At 36.0% G+C, this 24791-nt stretch overlaps 1 protein-coding gene across 1 annotated transcript in view; it reads left to right on the forward strand.

Annotated features, from left to right (window-relative positions):
* Window positions 1-24791, forward strand: part of NO66 (Bifunctional lysine-specific demethylase and histidyl-hydroxylase NO66) — a 295812-nt gene that overhangs the window by 18450 nt on the left and 252571 nt on the right. Inside the window, exons 2-5 of the mRNA XM_090407239.1 lie at window positions 391-459; window positions 10911-11003; window positions 14198-14318; window positions 22700-22805. Of these exons, the coding sequence (XP_090263365.1) occupies window positions 391-459; window positions 10911-11003; window positions 14198-14318; window positions 22700-22805 (389 nt within the window). The remainder of the gene's footprint in view (window positions 1-390; window positions 460-10910; window positions 11004-14197; window positions 14319-22699; window positions 22806-24791) is intronic.

Genomic DNA, 24791 nt, shown 5'->3' on the forward strand with positions numbered 1-24791 from the left:
GATTTTGAGCAGCTGTAAATATTACCACAACTGTAATACTGCAAGGGAGATGGAATCGAGAAATGCCAGATTTTTTCCTCCTCATTTTCTTTTTCCCCCCTTTATTTAAACACATTCCACATTATTGTTCTTGAAACAGTGTCATAAACTTTTGATTATAAAATAACATTTATGTTAATGGGTATTAACATTATTAGCGACTGAGGTAGTCTATGAAATGAAGCATAGCTATTGGTTCATCATGACAGTATTGAAACCACATGTACTTCAAGGAGTATGGATGTGCTATTTCTTATATAATAGTATGTTTCTATTAAATATAAGGTATTTATATATATGATTATGTTTGATCTTATAGTATTTGTTTCATGTTTTTGTTTCCAATTTTAGTTGGTTGAAGGTGAAGAGAAGAATAATGAACTTAGTGCAAAAAAGAAAAAAATCCAAAGTGAAAACAAGGTAACAATCATACACGAGTGGCCAAAATTGTGGAAACCTTTTGGAAAAAGTGTATTTTTGAGGTTTGATGGCTCATAACACCACTTTTTTTTTGGTGTAATACCATAAAATTATATATCAATGGAAAGATAATTTAATCAATAATGTAATACAACAAAGTTTGTTCAATTATCTGTATTCTATGAAAAGTTATTGCCAAATAACCAGAAAAAAGAAGCACAACTTGCTTAGGTTGATATGAAGTAGCTTTCCTTCATTTGAATGTAGCCAATGAGCATGAGTGTTTAGAGAGCCAATCAGGTGTCATCTTGTTTTGGCAATGAGCCAATATGGTCACAGTAGGATTAGCTATTGATGTCATGTATTGGAGCTGAGAGGAGGACATTTGTCAGTGTATTATGTGATTGCTATCAAGTTGGTTGGGTTTTTTTTTGTGTTCTTTCATTTAGTGAGCTTGTAAAACATAATAAAATTAAAGAAATAGTGCAAAGAGTTGACTAGTCACCCAGAAAGTGATGTAAAATAGTACTATTAAGTGAACAAGGCTATAGTTATGAAGAAATTAGAAGAAAAATTGGTGGAAACATAACCGAAGGTGGCATTTCTAAATTTTTGAAGAGGTATAAGGAGACTCAGTCACTACAAAATCAGACTGGTAAAGGCAGGAAAAGGTGCACAACAGCAAGTGATGATAGAAGAATTGAGAGACTGTGCCTAAGTGACAGAAGAAAATCATCTGAGTGTATACAAGATGAAATGGTGCAATACAATGTGAAGTTGAATGCAAGGACTGTTCGGTGCAGACTGCAGGAATTTGGTCTAAATGCTAGAATTCCACGATAAAAGCCATTTTTATCTCTCAAATAAAGGTTGAAAAGATTAAACTGGGCTAAAACCCATGTTAACTGGACAGTGGAACAATGGGACATTGTTATTTGGAGTGATGAGACCAAAATCTGTTTGGTAGTGATGACATAAAATACATAAGGAGAAGAATCGAAGAAGATTTGCATCCTGATTGCATTACACCTACCATGAAACACCCAGTTAGTGTTATGATCTGGGGTTGTATGACATCAAAAGGTGTGGGCAGAATTTGTGTGATTAATGGGAATATAAATGCCCCAAAATACATAAATGAAATACTTGAGCCCAAACTGAAGCCTTCTGCACATGATCTTTTCCAAGATAATGAAGCATTTACATTTCAACAGGATTCAGCTCCATGTCAGGTTGCTGCTATGTGCAAAAAGTGGTTTCAGGATAATTATATTTCACTGCTGGAATGGCCTGAGAATAGCTTAGACCTTAACCCAATTGAAAATCTATGGAGCCAACTAAAGAAACTTGTTAGTCAGAAGCAACCCAGCAATAAAACCCAATTAATAGAAGTAATAATTCAATCTTGGTTTCACATTATAACAGCTGCAGAACTAAAAAACATGGTTCACTCCATGGGAAGGCATTGTAAGGCCGTAATTAACGCTAAAGGTTACCCAACTAAGTAATTAACTCACATTGTGAGAATTTTTGTATATCTCATTTTTTCTATGTGTTTCTTCTTTATAACTGCTGTTCTAATAAAAAATCCTTCATAAAAGTTATTGCATTACATTCTTGATTAAATTATCTTTCCATTGATATATAATTTTATGATATTACTCCAAAAAAAAGGGGTGTTATGAGCCATCAAACCTCAGAAATACACTTTTTCCAAAACGTTTCCACAATTTTGGGCACTAGTTTACATATAAAATCTTTACATACAAATCTCATTTAACATGTTAAGCAATGTTCAATATGATTAACCATGCTACGGGCCAGGACGTATATATACGTCCAAGTTTCCATGGATGCAAAGTGCATATTAAAATTGTAATACCATTGATATTACATTGAAATATATGATGATACGAAGCGTATGAGGATGCGTATTTGATCCATAATGGCCGGTAAGGTAGTTAATAGTAACAAGCATTTTGAGATACTCTATATAGAATAGCGATATGTTAATTTTGCATTTCTCTTATGTAAAGATGTTAATATTGAAGACATTTAGTGTATAGAATTTAAAATTTGTTTTTTTTTTTAAGTATTATACAATACATATGGACATGTTTGTGTGTGAACATGTCAGGAAAAAGGAAAGAATTTGAATACAGGAACCAATGTTGGATCTTGAACAGCAAAATCTCAGTTAGGAAAATGTAGCAAATATCTGTGGATATAAAAATCAGAACTTTGTGGCTAACAGCCTAGTTAAAGTAACTCATGAAAGAAGAAATCATAGAAATCTTTGGCTATTTAATGAAAGAAAGTTTGCTTCAGTTGGAGAGGGGGGGGGATCTGTAAACGTAGCTAATGAAGATGGTGAAATGTTTCGGAGACTGCTAAGAAAGTTTAGAAATGGAGAAAGAGTACTAATACAATAAATCACAAAAGTGATATAAAGATGGAAGGTAAGGAATTTTATCTTTTTTTTTTTTTTTAATCACTTCCACACATGAGAGGTTACAGAACACATGTATAATCCATTGTTGAATTGTCATCAAATTTGGAACAGTTATTTTGAAAAAAATATTAAAAGAAGTAGCTGATATGCACTATGATAGAAAATATCCAGATGAAAAGCTGTCATAAATATATTTCAGACTAGTTGATTAAGAAAAAGATTTGGCTTTGAATCCTATCTAGGATGTGAGTAAACTTTTATTTTTATCTGTAAGACCTTTTTAACTAAAATTCAGTTAGCAGTCTCATAGAAATGGGAGGATTTTCCCTCTTGAAAATGAGTTCTTTTTCCCATGTAAAACCAGGGAACTTGCATACACACACACAGTTGGTAGGCTGCAGATAAGATTCACTGTCCTCTCATAGCAATTAATTATATCTATATGAAGGTAGGTTACTTATTATGATAGGCTATTGTAATTAACATGATGGGCCATTGAGATGACACACACTGACACTGAACAGCTAGTTTAATATTAGTTACATCCCTATTATCTGCAATCCACTGCTTCATCAGTGATATGATGTGTCACTTGTGCTGTTTTTCTGTTTAAAGCAGGTAGAGGATATTGAGAGATAGCATGCTCGTATGCAATTCACTGTGATAACTGCATGATGGTCATTGACAAACATGTTGGTGCGGCCTGGCAGAAACTGCCATTTTAGTGGAATGCACAAGACACCAGTGTGAAAGAAAGTAGTCTTTCCAGAGCATGTTTAGAACAGGCTTGAAAACTGTGCCCATTTGCTCACTCATCATGAGTGAAAATTTTTAGTTTAGTTAAAATTAGGAGAGGAGGTTCAGTTTTATCTCACTTTTATTTACATAATACAATTCTGTTTTATGTTGTAAATGGATTTTTCTTCGCATCTATTGGGGAATAATGGTCGTTACAAATATCTGTTTTGTTTATTATCACTGATGTAGTAATGGAATAAGACCAGTGAGAGTTAGAATATGCATGCGTTTTTCGTTAGATTGTGGTCAGTCATACCACAAGGTAACTAGTTAAGTTACCTTAACGATATAGCAATATGAAATATATATGTAGTGGTAATTTGCTGATTTCTACGTGAGTGATGGAATATGCAGAATTTGACTATGAATAGTGAATATTAAAACTTGGAAAGTTTGAAAAAGAAGTATTTTTCCAAAATATTTCATTATATGGATTCTGACTTAAATGTTTTTTGATCATTTACCATGTCATTTGATATCATTGGTACTGTCCATCCGACAATGTTACAGAGCTAGTCAGAATTCAAAGAAGCACTGATCTAGTTATGTGTACATAACTACAGGTATTCCTCGATTAGCATGGTTAATTAATCCCTTGATGTTACCGTGTATATCAAAATCGCGTTAGTCAAATCTAATAATCAATGGTAAAAAGTACAATTCATCCCTGATCGATTACTGTACTAATAATTCGTTTTATATGGTACTCTTTTAGGAAAGATAAAAAATGAATGCAAAGTGAATGTTTAATAAATGCTTGTACCTACATTATTTACTGCAATTTTTTATCAAAAGAAGTTATCAAGAGTCATTTGAACAGTTTTAGTTTTTTTCTTATCGGCATAAATTCTATGATAACAAAATGACTCTCCTGATCTCTGCAAAAAAGCAATAAAACATAAAGAAAAAACACTGCAAATATAATACAGGATGGTACAAATTAAGTGGATATTGAATTTCATAGCCGAATATAGAAACTACAAGAGTTTCGTGCCGAATATATAGAAACTAAAAGATTTGGCGGATGCAAGCATAACCAACCTTATGGGCAACCGTAGTAAAGGTGGAGTAAGCTCCAGATCACTTTTGCTTAGTATTTTCCATAAATGTAAACCACATCTCCTAGATGACATGTATGATAAATAAGTCTTTGGCTCTCTATTGTAATACATGATGGTTTATTTATTTTCAGTTACAATCTAAAAATTATTGAACAAAGAATAAAATAAACAACTAAACCATACTATACTGACATCGGAGGTCGTGGTATTTCTCAGATACAGTTTACTGTCAAATATCACAAACCTTTACATAACATGTGTTAAACCAAACTGACAGCAAAAAACAGTGCGGAATATCACTCGTAACATATGAATGCACAACTACTCATGACCTCCAAGTTCTTCTTCGTCTATGATCTCTTATGCTTTTTAGCGTCGAGATTTTGCCAAAGAGATTTCCATGCCATCCTGTCCAAGGTTTGTTGTTTTGCTTCTTTCCAGTTAATTCCCTTCTTTTCCAATTTTTCTTTAATTTCCTTTTGCCAACCTTTCCTGGGTCTGCCTATGTTTCTTTTTCCTATTTTCTGGCTTTCGTATACAGTTTTTGCTATTCTTCCTTCTTCCATTCGATTGAGATGTCCAAACCATCTCATTTGGGCTTGTGTTATGAATTGATTCAGAGGTGCAACTTGAAGGCTGTCTCTTATGGTTTGATTTCTTATTCGGTCTAGTCTTGTTTTTTGTGCCACTTTCCTGAGATATTTCATTTCAATTGTTTATAGTTTATTTGTGTTTCCTGTTGTTAAACACCAAGACTCACAACTGTATGTTAATGTTGGTAGAAACACTGAACGGTACACTGCCATTTTGGTATTTTGGGTGACTTCTTTCTTATCTAGGAGTGGGCCTTTCATTGCATAGAATAGCTTTGTTCCCCCTCTTATCCTGTTGTTAATTTCTGTGTCTAGTCTACCATCTTCTTGTATATAAGATCCCAAGTATTTAAAGGAGTGGACTTGTTCCAGTTGGTGATTCTCTATTTTTATTGTGTGTTTTTGTTGGTTTTTAGATATGATCATTGTTTTAGTTTTATTTATATTTATGGTCATATTCCTTTTCTTTGTTTCTTCATGCCAAATGTTGATATTGTACTGCAGATCTTCAGCTGTATTTGCTAGAATCACTACATCATCTGCAAAAGCCATATGTGAAATCCTAGTTTGTTTCAGTTTCCTGTATCCTAAGTGGAACTTTTTTGTTTTTGTTTGGCATGCCTTTAAAATTTCATCCATTACTACAATGAAGAGAAGAGGACTGAGGATACAGCCTTGCCTCACTCCTACATTTGTTTCAAATTCTTTTGATCTATTATTACAGGTTCTTACATAATTTCTATTACTTTTGTAGAGGTTTTGTATGGCTGCTATTAAGTTATCTTGTATCTTGTTTTTCTTTAATGTTTGCCATATTAAGTGTCTGGGAACTCGGTCAAAGGCCTTTTCAAAATCTATAAAACATGAATGTAGTTCTTTTCCATATTCCAATGTTTTCTCTGATATTTGTCTAAGACTGAAGATAAGATCCTGTGTGCTTCTATTTTTTCGAAAGCCATATTGCATTTCATCCAGCGTGTCCTATATTTGATTCCTAAGCCTCGCTTCTAAAATGCGGGTATATAATTTTCCTGGAACACTTAAAAGCGAAATTCCTCTATGGTTTTCGCATTTGCGGTTGTCTCCTTTCTTAAATATAGGGATTATTATAGCTACTTCCCAGTCTTTGGGAATAATTTTCTTTTTCCATACAACATTGAATAGGTGTAAAAGAAATTTTATGGCTTTCGTTCCTAAATTCTTTACCATTTCTGGTGTTATTTGGTCATGGCCTGCTGATTTACCCAGTTTTATTTTATTTATTGCTGCTAACAGTTCATTTGCATGAATTTCTTCACTCTGATCTTCTATTTTGCTTGTGTGTCTTGCTCTTAGGGTTCTATTTTTTCCATGTCCTGCATCTTCCAATAATTCTTGAAAGTACTGTTTCCATCTTTCCATGATGTCTTCGGAATTTGTGAGTAACTTTCCATCCTTATTTTTGATAAACTTTATGGGGCATTCTTTCTCTGACCTCATTCTTCTTAAAACATTATAGAAGAGTTTTTGGTTTCCTTTAAAATTTTGTTCTAAAGTATGTCCGAAGTCTTCCCAGCATTTTCTTTTCTCTGCTTTCACTAAGGTTTTAACTTTATTTCATTGGTTGTTGTATAGTTCTCTATCAACCTGCAGCTTTGAAGTTATATATCTCTTCCATAATTGCTTTTTCTTTTTAATTTCTTCTTTTAGTTCTTCAGTCCACCAGGGTGTTTTATGTTTCTTCTGTTTATTATTTAATGATACACCACAAATTTCTTTGCTTGTTTCTAGAAGAAGTGTTTTGAACCTGTACCATAGGTTTTCTACATCTTGGTCGTCATATATCTCTTTTTCTACTTCTTTCATCTTCTCTTCTATTTTACTTTTATACTCAATGGCTGTTTCTTCTTTCTTTAGTTTGTAGTTCTTTATCTTAACATTTATTTCCTTGCTACTTTTTCTACATTTTTCAACTTTTATTTTATGGAATTTTTTCCAATACTAATAAGTAGTAGTCACTGCCTATTTCAGGACCTCTGTAGACTCTTGCATTTTTTGTATACTTCCAGTACGATCTGCTTATGATGGCGTAGTCGATTATAAATTTTTCGTTTCTATTGGGCTCTTCCCTGGTAAACTTATGGATTTCTTTATGCTTGAACATAGTATTCGCTATCACTATTAATTCGCTATTAATTATTTGTAAGGCAAAGATTTATTATTCTTTCTCCATTATTATTCCAGGTTATTTCTCCTTGTGATCCCAACACTTGTTTCGTTTCTTCATCTACTTGATTCCCTACCCTGCCATTAAGGTCTCCTAGTAGTATGATATGCCCTTGAACTTCTTCAATTGTTTTTTGTAAGAGTTTGAAGAATTCATCTTTAATTTCTTTATTGGTATTATCGTTTGGGCCATATGCAACAATTACAGTGAATACTTGGTTGTCTGATTTAAAATCTATAGTGATTGTCAACAACCTTTCGTTTATTAGTTGCTATTTAGCAATATATTCTTTGAGATCTGGTTTAATTATGCAAGCTACCCCTTGTTTTCCCCATTCTCTTGGGTTTACCCCTGAATAGAAAAGTATATACCCATCTTTCATTTTCTGGCAACCTTGACCTTTCTTTTTTGTTTCTGTGACTGCTAGCAGATCCAATCTTGATTTTTTAAATTCATCAATTAATTTGTTTTCTTTTCCATGTAGACTTTTAATGTTCCATATCTCATGTACCTTTTTCCTCGCTTTGTCGTTAACCATTTAGGCAGTTCGGCTATCTCTTTGTTATTTCTTTTAATGAGTGAAATTTTAAGGTGTGCAGAGGATTAGCCTTCAGCACCTGAGTCTGGTGGTGGGGCTGCCACCTTCGAGGCCCCCAGACCGGCCTATGAGGGAAGTGCTATCCTGTTGGTCTGTGGGAGGTATTTTATTTCCCTCCTACCCTTCATAGTAACCTATGACGAGCATTCCCCGATCCGCCACCAGGGGACGCGCCCGATGGGGGTTACAGGTGTCCCCACACGGGGACCTCCAAGTTATACACTGAATTGTGTGAGAATATTTATATAAAGGATTTTGCTTGTATCTGTCAGATTAGCTGTGAGCTCCTCATGGTTAAAGGCGCTTTAATCAAAACTCTTGTCGCGTATATCAAGGGATTGCCGCAATTAATTTCGCCGCGATAATCAAAACTGCGTTAAGCAAGGGATACCTGTACATTAGTGCTTCTTTGAATCAGTGATGTAATTATGTGAACTAAAGTTCTTTATTTTATTGAGAATTTTTATGATACTGGATGCTTTCAACATTTGCTTATAATGGCAGAGAAGAAATTGTTTGCTTTCCCCGCCCATAAAAGCTATCAAAGACATTTTTAAGTGCAAAAAAAAAAGCTGGTCTTGTATCACTTATACATACATACATACATACAGGGTGTTCGGGATAAATTTGACAGTTTCGTAAGGAAAAAGAAAATCTTCTTTGTATCTATTAAATTTAATGAATTGACAAAAAAACATTACAGGCAGAGTTAATTACAATACTATCAACAAGATTTACTCAAAATAACCACCATTAGCATCGATCACAGCTTCAATTCTGCTTCGGAACCTCGAACAAGCTGATGCTACAGTCTCCCTGGGAAGGGCCGCAAAAACTGTTTTAATTTTATCCATTAACTGGGCTTTTGTATTACTGGAAGTGCGATTGGTGTCTTTTTCAACTGCGCCCCATACAAAATAATCCATGGGGTTAAGGTCTGGGGAGTTTGGAGGCCAAACATTTGGACTGGTGAAGTCGTAGAAATTTTCAGACAACCATTTTTGACTTTTCCCAGAGGTGTGGCAAGGGGCCGAATCCTGCTGCCATACATACGGCCTACCATTGGCTACCCTTGTTATCCAGGGCTTGACTACAGTTAGCAACTCCACGAACAAAGCCCGAATTCCAATGCCAGGGTTCTTCAACACCTGTTCCTGCAGATTTGCGAGGAATTCTGCTGTACGAACGCAATCAGATCGTCTGCTAGGGATCTTTCTTCTTGCTACATCCTCGTAGTCACCATTGCAAGTCTCTAGTTCATGCCTGATTGTTTTTACTGTATTCAGGGAGCATTGGGCAGCAGTTGTAATATCCTTGTTTTGATGGCGGGCACGAATCATCATGATACAAGTTATTCTCTTCCATGATTCAGGTGGGTTCCAGCTATCCATCCTTTCTGACATCTTGTATATGAATGAAGAAGGGTCCAAACTTTTAAATGAAGAGAAGTGTGTGTTAATACATGTAACTTACGGAAAAATATAATTAATTATAAATATGTCAAATTTATCCCGAACACCCTGTACATCTTCAAGACCCACCTTTCCTAATTGGGTTGTGGGGGGCAACAGCTGCAAGAGGAACTTCCAATGGTCATGATCCTCTGCCACCAAGCTCAGGTGTTCTGGTGGGATTCCCAAACATGTCCACCCAAGGTTTTGGATATAATCTATCCAGCAAGTCCTTGGTCTTCCATGTGGCCTCCCACCCTCTGGCTTGGCAAAGAGGACCTGCTGAGGGAGCCTCTCTTGTGGCATTCTGACCAGGTGCTCGTACCAACGTAACTGTGATCTCTCAACACGGAGAAGCCGCAGTTGAGTATTGAGGGTTCCCGAATTTCAGAGCTTCTGACTCTGTCGAGTCTTATCAGTCCCGCAACTCCTCGAAGGAACCTCATTTCAGCCGCTTGGATTCGTGTCCCCATTCTTTCGGTCATTACCCAACTCTCATGACCATAGGTGAGGATGGGGACATAGACTGTATTGAAGACAGCCAGCTTTGCCTTCTGGCTTAACTCCCGCTTCAATACTACCGAACGGCCAAGCTCCCGCATTATTGAGCTTGCTAAGCCAATTCGAGTATCTAGCTCTATATCCCATTTTCCATCATTCGTGAATATGGACTGAAGGTATTTAAACTTCTCCACCTGCCTCATTGGGACTCCACTTACATGTAGAGTGCACTGAGATGGTTGTCTTGAGACCACAAATGTTTCAGTTTTGGCCACACTGATCTTCATTCTGCACAAACAGCTACGAACCTATCCAGGGTCCGCTGGAGGTCATCCTTTTGAGTCTTCAAAATTGGAGGAGAACACTGGCCTATCAGTCCGGAACTCAGGGCACTGGGTGCTGTAGGTGCCGGGGGGGGGGGGGGTATCCCCCTTCCAAGTTTTCAAAATTTGAGTCATCAGAATTCAAGGAGAACCGGCCTACCTGTCCGGAACTCGGTGGGGAGGTTGGGCGTCGTAGACGTCAGTGGGGGCAGAGCCCCCCCCCAGTATAAATATATGAAGATAAGGTATTTAAAATTTATAAAAGATAAAGCATCTAAATTCCTAATAAGTAGGAATTAGAGGCCATAAAGGATTTTCTTATTCCTTGAAGGATTTTTGCTAATTTTGACTATCATTGTTTTTTCAGATGTTTTTCTCTGCTTAAGATTAAAAAAAAAAAAAAAGGAAAGATTCTATTATAATTTATGTGAATGGCACAAATTAATTTTTTTTTTCTTCCTGTTTTAGAGAAAAAGCTTATCATACATTGAAAATGTTAACATTCCTATAAAAAAGAAAGGATCACCCAGAGATATCAAAAATCATGTTAGTGATGAAATGGTGAGTATTTTGCTGTTAATCTTTTATTAATTTGCAAAAGTTTTTTAATAAGTAATTTGTAATATACAATTTACTTTTTTTTTTTTTAATTGACTAACTTCACATTTGAAGCATTTATTTTGGTTAATGTATCTAATAAGCAAATGTGCTTATATGGAATTGTATATTACAATTAGGATAATTGCAGTATATAGCTATAGACCTTTATAGCTCAGTTAGTAACAATTCTCATTGGTTGGAAAAGCTAAGTCACTTGGGTGAGATTAAGGCCATTGATCCTAATACAGAAAGTGTATACAGCTTTATCATTATAAGATGCTACAGTTATGTTTATAATTGGCTTGGTAATGATGTTATTTTTGGAAAGATCTGAATTTGAATCCTATTAAGGATGTCAAGAACATTTATAAGGACTTTTCAAGTTAAAGGTTAGTTAACCAGTCTCACATAGTAGACATGTTTTTCTTCTTAGTAGTTCTGGTTTTTATCACATAAAATAGATAAACTGGCCACAAAGAACTTTTAATGAATAGACTTAATACATTCTTTCATAGCGTTAGTTGCTTAGGCCATAATTCATAAAACTCACTTTATAGTTTTCAAAATAAAGAAACTGCTTTATTTTCAGCTTTTGCAAATTGAATATTTTAAAAAAAAAAAAAAAATATTTCATATATAACTCCTAAAGTTAAAGTATTAACTAGCTAGGCTTATAAAATGGAATGGAGCTGTCTTTAAAATACCAACAGTAGGCAACATGGAAGCATTTTATTTGCTGCTTAAATTATGATTAATTAAAATTTTAAATGTATTATGAGAAAGAGTACAAATTTGAACATACTGGGATGTCTTGGAGGTTGAGATGAGTTCAATATATAATACTGAGTTTAAAATTGAGGCTGAAATTAGTATGATATTGGAAAAAATGTGGAAGATGATTGATGTATGCATGGAATTATGAAATGACAAGAATGAAACAAATTAAAAGACAGTATGAAAAAAGTAAGAAATTAAAAAAAAAAAAAGCATGAAATTTCTATGACATTAGAGCAGTGTGAATGGAGTCCCACAGAGGCTTGGTATCCATTGACTACTGTAGTGAATGCACAAAATACCTATCCATTCTGGATGATAGGCATTTTATGGTGAGTTTCCCAGATGACATAGATGTGTTTGTTCCAGCAGGATACTATGCCATGCCATATTATTTGAGAATGGTTTGCCAAACATGACACTGACTTCCAGATATTAACATGGTGCTGATTTTCTGGATTTGAATATAAAAGAACATTTCTGGGATTATGTTGATTGAGAGATCAGGCATTTGAATCATCCACTCCAAACACTTGCAGATCTTTGGAAATCAGTCCTGACGGTGATATTGCATAACAGCCATTAGGGCAGTGTAGGTGGGGGAGGAGGCACAAACTATCAGGAGTGTTGGTCATAATATTTTGACTTGACTGTATATTGTCTGCTGTCCCACAGTTGCCATAGCCATAATATTCCAACCAGTTCTAATTGCCTGGATTCCACAAAATGGAATAGAACTTTGCATTTCATAGTGATATGAAATTGCAGAATCTGACACATCCCACAGTTGCTTCAAATTGAACTATGGCATGTCTGTAATGAACGGTTCATTTTTATCACATTCTGCAGCTAACTTAATCTCATTTCAGGTGAACATAATCTTCAATTCCTGATGTTGAAAGTTTATTTTTCACTTGGTTAGACTATCATAAATTTGGTTTAATCCATTATCCAAGTGTATAAAGGATTAAACTAAATTTATTATAGTCTATCCAAGTGAAAAATAAACTTTCAACATCTTTCTCTAAATCCAGAGTAATTTAATAAAAAGGTGGCACACCGTTTGGCAACTCCTATAGGTAAAGATGACCTTGCCATTGCTTCTGCCTGGTATCTCCACTTCTGGGCCTGGCTCCCACTGACCAGACCTCAATAAAGGTCGAAACTAGTCTGGGTAGTGGCCCTTCCCTTAATGAATAATATTATACATATCCGCAAGGAAATGTGTTTTGCATTATGGGAGATACTGAGATAGGAATGATGTTAGCTTGGTCCACCTTTGCTATGAGTTGCCTGGTGTGGTACTACCTTACCCCAGTCCTGAAGATATTTTCAGGCGCAAACTTTGTTTGCTCACACTTGGATAAAGGATTAAACTAAATTTATTATTATCTTCAATTCCTGTCCATTTGAATTGATATCTCAAGTTAAGTAATGTTGCTCTTATGGTAGTATTCTCAAAAGTTTCTTGCTTGAAGCACCTGTTATCAGATTAAAAAAATAAAATAAAATATGTTAATCCCATTCATAAATTATTAGTAACTTATACTGGGTTCTGCATGTTATAGGTTAATACAGGTGGACTAAAGGTTCAATAATCTGGGAATCCTGCTCTAGAGACTGAACAGGTACTTTTACAAGTCACAACAAATTGCTGCAAGACTGCCATTTGCTGTGTTGTGTGCTTTGCTTCACCATTCATAATATAGTCTTGATGCTGCTGTTTGTTCAGGAGGACAGTAGTTTCCATGATACTTGTAATGCACATCTATCACTACCCGGCATTTAATATGCAAGTCATTTAGGTTGTGTGAAGGTGGGCATGCAGTTCTATTTGATAATAGAACTGCATGCACAGTTCTATTATCACACATAAAGTGGACATTGATTGTCCTTGGTATGGAGTGAAAAATCTTCTCACAGTTTTTATAGAATGACTAAATATATGTTTGATAGAGACAGGAATACCTTTTGGACCAGTTGCATTGTTCTGGGATGCTGGTGGAGGTGTAATGTTCTAAAATCATTTCTCTTGGTTTGGACACGTTTGATTGTAATGCTCCGAAAGGATTCACTTTGATATGTAATACTTCTGAATAATGTAATGCTTCCCAAATTGTAGAAGTTTTCTGGAACATACCTATGTCTTTCAACATGACACTCCACCCACATGATTTGAGGAAAACAATGTGAAAAAATAATGTGAAAAAGACTGGCCTGTGCAGTTGTATGCCATTTAGGTTTCTCCAACAGTATTGTACTGTTTTAATACTACTTATTTGCCATTCATATTATATTATATTATATTATGAAAATATATATCAGCATAATGTGTTTATATATATATATGTATATATATATTTTTTAAATATAATTTGCAGACACTTCTTAATAACAGCCATCTAATAGATGAAAATTCCACATTGTCTGTCCCAGTGATAAAAACCAAAACCAGATCTTCAAAAGATGTAAAATGTAATAGTGAATTAGAAAGCCCTAAAGGTATGTGTTAAGATTTATGGATTATTAAAGAAATTTGTGTTCATGTGGGATTGAAATTCATATAAATTTAGACATCTTTATCATGTAGTTATTTCATCCTCTGTAATGAATTACAAATAATTCACACGTAATTAGTTTATTAAAGGTTTCAGCACAGGATTCGTGCTAAGTTTTAAAGTGAAGGGGCTTGTCAGAGTGATAGAAGTCATGTGAATCTACTGTATCTGTTAGAACAGTTCGAAAGATCTTGACAGTAAGACCGTCTTACTGTCTTGCCAGCTGCTCACTCATGACTATGCTGTTTCACTGAGAAAAATACTACTTATGGACTTTTTTTTTTTTTTTTTTTTTTTTTCATTTTGATAGACCCAGGTTTATTTGTTGTGTGTTGCCCTCCAAGACATTTCAAAGCCACTAAAATTATTTTCAAAACAAAAGTACACCCCACCCCACCCCCAACTGTTGATCCTTCATTTCCAGAAAAGTATGAATAATATGCCAAACCTTATACTTCTGGAACTGAAGGGGCTTAAGTCTTTAAAACACAACAGTAGTTTTATCACTAAGGGAGACAAAGGCAAAACTGTAGTCATACAACACGAGAGAGATTTTATGTTGGAGGTTTAATGGATTTTTTACAACACTCACAAAGAATTGAATTAGAATTTAATACTTCCTATATTTCGTCCTAGTCACTAGGACATCTACGGGGATTACAAAGACAATTAATGTAACATGCACACAAAAACTTACAATACTAAGCCCAACCACGTGGGTGACAATAAAGTCCTATCTAGGTGGAGTGCCCTCTAAGGCAGTTGTAGGTGGCCTGGAATGTAAGGTGGGACCTCTGGTGATGACTGTTTCCCAAATCTTCGGAAGCTTAATGCAACCGTATTTGTTAAGATTTGGTTGGTTTTTGAGAGCTGCTGCTGCTTCTAAGAAAAGTCTCTCTTTCTTGAATTTGCTGTGGTGGAGCATCGCGGTTTTCTTCCATGATACTCTGTGGGTGGTGTCCAAAACGTGGTCAGCCAAGCCTGAATGGCCATAGTTGTGTTTAACGATGTACGACTTGTGTTCCTCCAGGCGGATGGATGCTGATCTGCCTGTCTGTCCAAAGTACGCAAGCTTACAGGAACAGGGTACTTTGTAAACTCCAGGCAGAGAGAGAGGAGGGAGCTGATCTTTTGTAGAACGGATAAGGGTAGCCAGTTTGCGGTAGGGCTTATATGCTGTGTGTAGGTTATACTTTTTTAGTATCTTGGCTATTTTTTCCGAAGTGCCACGGATGTAGGGTATGGTGATGGCATTTTTGAATTCTTGTTGAAGAGAGGGACGGGGAATTCTCTCTGACATTTCGGAAACTTCTGCACAGAGAGAATTTCAGAAAATAAAAAACAAACACGTCAAGAAATACAACAACCTGGTTAAAGACAAGCTACAACCACAAATTCAACCGCTCCAGACAGTAATAAACCTCTCGTCCAAAAGGCTCAACGATGATGCCGTCAGCGCCCTTTGCCTCGGCCGTAATTTTGCCATCGCCCCGAAAGAAGTGCCGGTACTCGATGTAATGGTTAACGTCGAACGGGGGATCGGTCGCTTACCGTCGGAGGTAGCCAACAACATCAGACTCGACGTAGCCAACATCCTCGTTTACTCTTCGCCTCCAAAAAGTAACTTATCTTATTCCCAACGCATGGCTCTCCAGAAACTACGCAAAGAAAAAAGTATCGTCATCACCAGAGCGGATAAAGGTAATGCCACAGTTGTCCTTAATACCAGCGAATACAATCGTAAAATGAACATTATCCTCCGCGATCGCGCTACCTATATCCCGCTAGAACACGACCCCACAAAAACGCAAGTTAAGAAGTTAAAAATCTTACTTAAAAAAGTAACCTCCTGGCCCCCCGACGTCACGAAAAAACTTAAACCTTTCCGCTCCCGTCCCCCCCGAATATACGGTTTACCAAAAATCCACAAACCTAATTCCCCACTCAGGCCTATAGTAGATGCCACCAATGCACCTTGTTACAGACTGTCTAAACAGCTGGCCAACTCTCTGTCCCCCCTCACCGGAAATTCAGCTTCCTATATAAAAAACTCGACCCACTTTAAAGCCCTCACAGAAAATTTAACCTTGAATAATACAGACATATTAGTAAGCTTTGATATCTCCTCCTTGTTTACCAATATTCCCTTAACTGACACTTTATCTCTCTTAGAAAACGTTTTTCCCTCTGACATCTTAGATCTCTTTTCCTTTGCCATCAACTCTGGGTATTTCGCTTGGAATAACAAAATCTACAAGCAGATAGAGGGAACCGCCATGGGCTCCCCCCTCTCACCCCCCCCCTTGCCAATTTATATATGGAAGATTTCGAAAAACGAGCCATAGACTCAGCCCCACTCAAACCTTCTATCTGGCTTAGATATGTAGATGATGTGTTCTCTATTTGGCCTCATGGCCCAGACACGCTAGTTTCCTTCCTTGGTCATCTCAATAGCCTACATCCAAGAATCCAGTTTACTATGGAAAAGGAAAAGAACAATTGTTTACCCTTCCTAGACACCTTAGTCACGCACCTGCCTAATGATACACTTGCCTTCACTGTATACAGAAAACCCACACACACAGGCAGATACATTCACAAACTCTCCCACCACCACCCCTCACAACAATATGGCATCATTAAAACCCTTACCAAGAGAGCCCACAATCTTTGTTCCAGTGGAACCGCCCTCACTACTGAGCTTAACCACATACACAGAACTTTCCTCTCCAATGGCTACAGCGAACACAGCATCAAAAAAATAATAAATTCCTCCCCCATTCCCCGTCCCTCTCTTCAACAAGAATTCAAAAATGCCATCACCATACCCTACATCCGTGGCACTTCGGAAAAAATAGCCAAGATACTAAAAAAGTATAACCTACACACAGCATATAAGCCCTACCGCAAACTGGCTACCCTTATCCGTTCTACAAAAGATCAGCTCCCTCCTCTCTCTCTGCCTGGAGTTTACAAAGTACCCTGTTCCTGTAAGCTTGCGTACTTTGGACAGACAGGCAGATCAGCATCCATCCGCCTGGAGGAACACAAGTCGTACATCGTTAAACACAACTATGGCCATTCAGGCTTGGCTGACCACGTTTTGGACACCACCCACAGAGTATCATGGAAGAAAACCGCCATGCTCCACCACAGCAAATTCAAGAAAGAGAGACTTTTCTTAGCAGCAGCAGCAGCTCTCAAAAACCAACCAAATCTTAACAAATACGGTTGCATTAAGCTTCCGAAGATTTGGGAAACAGTCATCACCAGAGGTCCCACCTTACATTCCAGGCCACCTACAACTGCCCTTAGAGGGCGCTCCACCTAGATAGGACTTTATTGTCACCCACGTGGTTGGGCTTAGTATTGTAAGTTTTTGTGTGCATGTTACATTAATTGTCTTTGTAATCCCCGTAGATGTCCTAGTGACTAGGACGAAATATAGGAAGTATTAAATTCTAATTTAATTCTTTGTGAGTGTTGTAAAAAATCCATTAAACCTCCAACATAATGTCCTCACAGCACTTAAGCCTCTACACAAGAACACGAGAGAGAATATAACAGGAAGGTTTCCTTAATGCTTCATGACACTCTACTTACTGATTTCTTATTTTCTGATGATATAGTTAAACTCATTAGTCTCATTTGATTATGTTGTTAGTTGGGATGATGATTTAGAAAAGAAAAAAAAAGAAACTCAAACTGTTGGAGTTCCCTTGCAGTTTGTTGTTGTATTAGTTGTCCAATGTATACTTTTTAAACATATATGTCAACTTTGCTCTCTGCTCTCAGTCTACATCTCATATTGAGAACTTTCTGCACTTTAAGAACAAAATCTATGATCCTCATCTGGACTTGTCTAATCTTACAATTAGTATGGATAAGGCATACAGGACATTCTGGCAGTTAATGTTACAATTTTTTGATTTTGTAATCATTCTGGATATTTTATAGTTCTGGATAAATTGTACCAACAATCTTAGCTCTCTATTTTATGCAAATGATGTTATTCTCCTAAATAATTCCCTGACTAAATTGAATAATAGTTGTAATAAATTTGGTTTGAAAATCAGCAACAAAAAGACAAAGACAATGAAAATAGGAAGAAACCTGAAAAGATCAACTGCATCCTAAACCTGAAAGGATCAACTGCATCCTAAATGGAGAATTATAGAACAAGTAAAGCATTTCCATTACCTCGGCACACTTTTTAGTGAAGATGGCAAATTACAAGGGTGTGCTGAAAAGTTGTGATAATCACCATGAAGGAATTGGGATAAAACCATGTAGCTTACACATTATTCTACATATTCTTTACAAAGTGTTACACTTATTACAATACTGCTGCATCATTTGCACTCCTCTGAGAAAAAAGTCTTTCCCTTGATGCACAAACCAATCCTCAGCTGCAGATATGACTTCATCACCTGCGGTAAATTTTGTTCCTTTCAAGTATTTCTTTAAATTTGGGATTAGGAAATAGTCGAATGGGGCCAGGTCTGGTGAATAGGGTGGGTGAGGCATACATTGAAAGCCCAATTTATGTATTGTCTTTTGGGTTTCATGAGCAGTGGGAGTAGGTACATTGTCCTGCAAAAGCAACATGCCTCTTTTCAATTTCCCCATGGTGTTTTTCCTTCAGTACCTCCTTCGATTCCTTCAGAGCTGTTGAATAAACTGCTGCTGTGACAGTTTCACCTTTTTTTGAGATACTTGATAAGGATTACACCATCCATATCTCAAATGACAATGGCAAGAACCTTCCTTACGACTTTTGGTTGTGGAGAACCTTTGTGTCTCCACTCCATTGACTGTTGTTTGGTTTCTGGGTCATAGCGATGAAGCCATGTTTCATCAACAGTCACAATACGAGCCAAAAATTTGCACCTGATTTCTCAAAATGACCCACAATCCCCTGGAATGACAGCACACATTCTCTCTCACTTTTGGCTAGCATTCAAACATTTGGGGGACCCACTTTGCTGAGAGCTTCTGCATGTCCAGATGTTGGTGGATAATGACCCCCAACTCATTTCCTGGATATCCCCAGAATCTTTGCAATGTATTTGGCAGGTATTCATATATCATCAAGGATCATGGCATGCACTGCATCAGTGTTTTCAGGAGTGATTGCTGTGGAAAGTCTTCTTGACCGGACATCTGTTGTCTCAGGATGCCCAGATTTAAACTTGGCCACCCATCTGGCAACTATTGGATATGCTTAGGCACAGTACCCTAAAGTCACACACAAAATTTGGCAAATCTCAGTTGCGAACTTTTCTTGCAGCACGAAAAACTTGATGACAGTCTGTACTTCTGTGTCTTCAAATTTCTTCAAAACTTCTGCCATGTCTTCTTATATATCCTAAAAGAAAAAGAACAAATTATTACAATTTGATGATACATCGGGGTTAAAGGTTTTAAGATATGTTCTTTCTTGTAATTATATCAGTTGCTTTAATATCATTTGTGTTCTAAGTATTCCTCAGAACGTTTCAGCTGCAAATGTATATGGAAACAGACAACAGAATTACTAAAGCTGGTATGGTAGGAAATCAACTGAATAAATTTATATGGAATAAGAACAAATTATCACAATTTGATGATACATCAGGGTTAAAAGGTTTTAAGATATATTCTTTCTTGTAGTTATTCCTGGATATCCCCAGAATCTTTGCAATGTATTTGGCTGGTATTCATTTATCATCAAGGATCATGGCATGCACTGCATCAGTGTTTTCAGGAGTGATTGCTGTGGAAAGTCTTCTTGACCTGGGGGAATCTGTTGTCTCAGGATGCCCAGATTTAAACTTGGCCACCCGTCTGGCAACTATTGGATATGCTTAGGCATAGTACCCTAAAGTCTCACATAAAGTTTGGCAAATCTCAGTTGCAGACTTTTCTTGCAGCACGAAAAACTTGATGACGGCCCACACTTCTGTGTCTTCAAATTTCTTCAAAACTTCTGATATGTCTTCTTATATATCCTAAAAGAAAAAGAACAAATTATTACAATTTGATGATACAGTGGGGTTAAAGGGTTTTAAGATATGTTCTTTCTTGTAGTTATATCAGTTGCTTTAATATCATTTGTGTTCTATGTGTTCCTCAGAACTTTTCAGCTGCAAATGTATATGGAAACAGACAACAGAATTAGTAAAGCTTCCTACCATACCAGCAATAAAATATCTTTTCAAATTTGGCATGTGTGGCATGCTAAAACATCTGTTTTGTTTGTGCCTTTTTATACTTCTCACCCCTAATGTCAATTCAGAAGAGGTGAAATTTCATAAGGATCCTTATGTATAATGCACTTCCAAATATTAAAAGCACACTCATCATATTTGTGACATGAATTTGAACTCGCATGTAGAATTGCCAAGTGGTTATGAACATCTTATTGCTGGACTGTCTCATTCTTTATGTTGCAATTTGTTGAAACTTTGTCACATTTATTTTAAATACATGTTTAGACTTTTGTGTTTGTTATGCATGTTGCTTTAATTCAAAATTACAAGAAGCAAATATTAGGCAAAATCTTAGTAGATTTTGTCTTGATCATTGTGTTTGCTCCCTTTATATACATTTATATGTGTTATATGTATGTAGACACTATAACACATCAGTGCCAAGTGTTGGGAAGAGGATGAGAAGAAATAAGATATTTATTGACAAGTTTCTTGAACAGCTGAAGGTCATCTTGGGTCATCTTGTCTACATCACTTGTCTTTCTTGGGAAAGACAAGTGATGTAGATGGAATGAAGAAAGAGAAGGTGGTTCAGTAAGTTTGAAATTGGATAGTAAATGGATGTTGACAAGCAGCTGCAGAAACTTGGAGTGAATCTGTAAGAGAGGGTCCATCAGTTAAAGTTGATAACACTAAGCATTCTTAAAGAAGTATTAGGTCTGCCACTTGCAATTTATGCTTGAAGGCTTCTATGCCAGAGTCAGTCAGATGTCCTAGAAATGTCAAGAGTGATCACATGTTCTTCCATGCCTTCCCATGGATTTTGTCCAAAGTGGGTGGGATAGCTAACAGATGACTGTAGATTAGGAGTGATAAAATCCATGTTGCTCTTCACTAATTAGCTGGTGGGACTTTGTGTGGTAAATCTTCTCCAAATCTTGTAATAATGATTAAGGCAAAGAAAAAAAACAGGCAATAAATATTGGCTCTTTTTAAATCATTCTATTCCTTTGGAATAAGCTTGAATATAAGCTTGTTTCCATACCACAGGGTAGAGATACTAGTTGAGTTGGAAAGATTGAAAAGATATTGTAGGTTAGGTGTTAATTCTTGGAGGTATACCATCAAGACCAGGTGACCTTAATGTTTAAGCTATTGAGAATTTCTTTCTGAAAAAAAAAAAAAAAAAACTAAATGAGGTACAGTGGTGAGCACCTCTCAATAATGTGGGAGTCCTTTGCCATTTGTCATTATTACAGGATTTGGAGAAGAACGATACCAGTAGGTCATCCATGTCTTTGGGTGATATTACAGTAGTACAGGAATCTCTCATTGTACACAGTTAATGTCCCTTGAAAGCACACCTTGCTAAGTGAAAAATATGTTAATTGTATATAATAAGCAATGAACAATTTTAATAAGCAACGAAAAAACTTAACTCATCTAGGGGCTTTAAAAATATTAATTTTTTAAAAATATATTTGTTTTTACCATTTTTACTGCCTCATTCTGCATTGATATTAATGAGGTCATTATCACTCAGTTCTGAATGCAATTTAATAATTCCCAAACATTTACCAATTTAAGGCACACCATTGCCTCATTACTCTAAAATCGTCTACAGTTTTTGCTTTCTTCATACACACCCCATCTCAGTTCATATCTCATTTAATTCAAGTTTTTGATCTAAAGTGAAATCTTTTTTTTGCTTTTGTTTTTATCATTGGTACACACCATTTCATTCTTCTTTTCAGTGTTGAAAGGTAATTTAATGTAAAATGTTTATTTAAGGCAGTTACATGCATTGTGCCACAATGCTTACTATGCTCACATCACTTATGTAGAGTATGTACATTCACACTCTGTTATGAAGTCACAAACAATATGAAATCACGTTTGCATGAAGGATTACATCATTTATGTGAGTCATCGTACAACATTTCCTTAAATGAATTTAAGGATATGTTGTATAATGTAGAAAATTAGTGTGATGATCCATTATTATTATTATTTTGGTTTTGTTATTCATAGTGATTTACAATTTCTGCAGCAATTATCATTTAGCTACTAACTTCCATAACTTAGTTGTAATTATTTATTTATTTATTTTTATTTATTTATTTATTTTTTGCAGATGGTCTCGGTGCCTTTTCTGTTCCTCAAATTTATAATAGCACTTTGGAAGGCAAAAGATGTTTTGAGTGGCTAATTCATCCTGTACCAGAAAATAAGTTTTTTATGTGAGTGTATTATTCTAATCATGTTGTTTTTGTCCTTTCTGTATTTTTATTACAAAATGAATGAGTTACAAGTTTTAATAAACTTATTTGAACAATGACATAAAACAGTGATCTTAAAAATTACTACTTGTGAAACTTTTGTCTGCAAGTGAAGTGAGAGAAATGATTCTATTTCAGTGTAATTGTTATATCTATTTTATATGTTATCTTTTTTTCAGTAGAAATTTAAGATAATAAAGCACTGCATAGTAGGCACTACACTTTGTTTTGCAGTTATGCAATCAGCAGACAGTTGCCTCTTTGGTAGCTAGCATCTGATATACAAGAATTCATGGAATTTCCTATTTTCCAGATATATGACAGAAAAAAAACAATATGGCTGTCTTTCTTGTAATACTTCTAAAAATGGCATAAATGAATAGCATGAATTTTCTTCTGTATTTAGCTCCAATTAGACTAGAAGTGCATTAAACATATTGAATACACAAGAGTTATATTCATGATTATACAGCCACATGATTGAATGCTGTGACTTTGGTTTCAAAAACATTGCAAAATTAAATAACTGTTTAGAATAATGGATATTATTTCTGGGAAAACTCCCATGTTACTCCTCTTAACAAACTATTATATTTCCCTTTTCCACCCTATATAAATATAAAAAAATGCTCTGCCTATCCCTAATAACATAATATATATGTATATATATATTATTCAAAAAAACCCAGGTTTTTTCCATTTCTATTTAATTCTCCCACATTGCCCCCCCCGACACACACACAAACAGTAGTTTGGACATCGCATAAAGAAGAAAAGCCACAACACCCAGAAAAAGGTGTGTAAATTTCTCTTCCTTTATGTTACATATATTTATTGGTAAATATACATCTACAATGCCTTAAGAATCAGTTATTAAAAAAGCCAATGCCATTTAAACAGGGGCACTCCTAAACAGAAGTAGGCAAAATAGCCGTGAATATAATGTTTAGAATAAGTTAAAATATTTTTTTCTTCCCAAATAGCCAAACAGATATTTGCACTAGTTTATACAGTAGTAAATATACTACAATACAGTAGTATATTTAGTATAAATTTGAATACAAATGCAGCTTTCAGAGATGAACTATAGAATTTAAATATACAAATATTAATGAAGAAAAAAATGAAATAGTTTGAATTACACCTTTAGACATCAAACTTTAGATTGAGTGTCATCGAACTTGTTACTGCATCAAGTGATGATGATGTCAGCTTGATCGTGACAAAGTTGGGCGAACTGACGCTTGCTAATGCCAGCCACCAAACGTCCAATGGCCTCAACAATTCCTCCCTCTTTTGATCCACCCAACTATATGTGCGGGAGACTTCAATAGCCACCATGAGTTATGGAAGTATGCTCAGAATGATGAATCCGGCATAGCCCTTGCCGACTGGGCTGAGACTTCCGATATCTACTTGGTCTTTGACGCTAAAGAATGTGGCACCTTCAGATCAACAGCATGGAGAAGAGACTATAATCCTGACCTCTTCTTCGTCACCTCTAACAACAAGAATGAACCTCTACCTGCTCAAAGAAGAGTTCTCGGTGACTTCCCTCATAGCCAACACTGACCAGTCTTCCTTGAAGTGGGCATAAAAATACCTCTTGTCCGATCAATTCCCCACCCGAGATGGAACCTTCGAAGAGCTGATTGGGAAAAATATGCCATTAACCTTGACAAGTGTGTTCGTTTCATACCTCCTGTATCCAATAACTACAATCGATTTGTAGGAGCTGTCATCTCTACAGCTAAAAAAACATATCCCTAGGGGCTGCAGAAAGGAGTATATCCCTGGATGGAATGAACGGAGCAAACAGCTCTACAAGAAATTTATGGAGAGCGGTGATCTGGAAATCGCAGAAGATCTCCTCCACGACTTGGAACGCACCAGGACAACAATGCTGGATTGAAACAGGGGACTGGACCTCAGGCACTCCAGCAGGAA

This window comes from Typopeltis vanoorti, chromosome 17 (genome assembly GCF_054136105.1).
Source record: "Typopeltis vanoorti isolate ZY-2024b chromosome 17, IOZ_Tvanoo_1.0, whole genome shotgun sequence".
Lineage (NCBI taxonomy): Eukaryota > Metazoa > Arthropoda > Arachnida > Uropygi > Thelyphonidae > Typopeltis > Typopeltis vanoorti.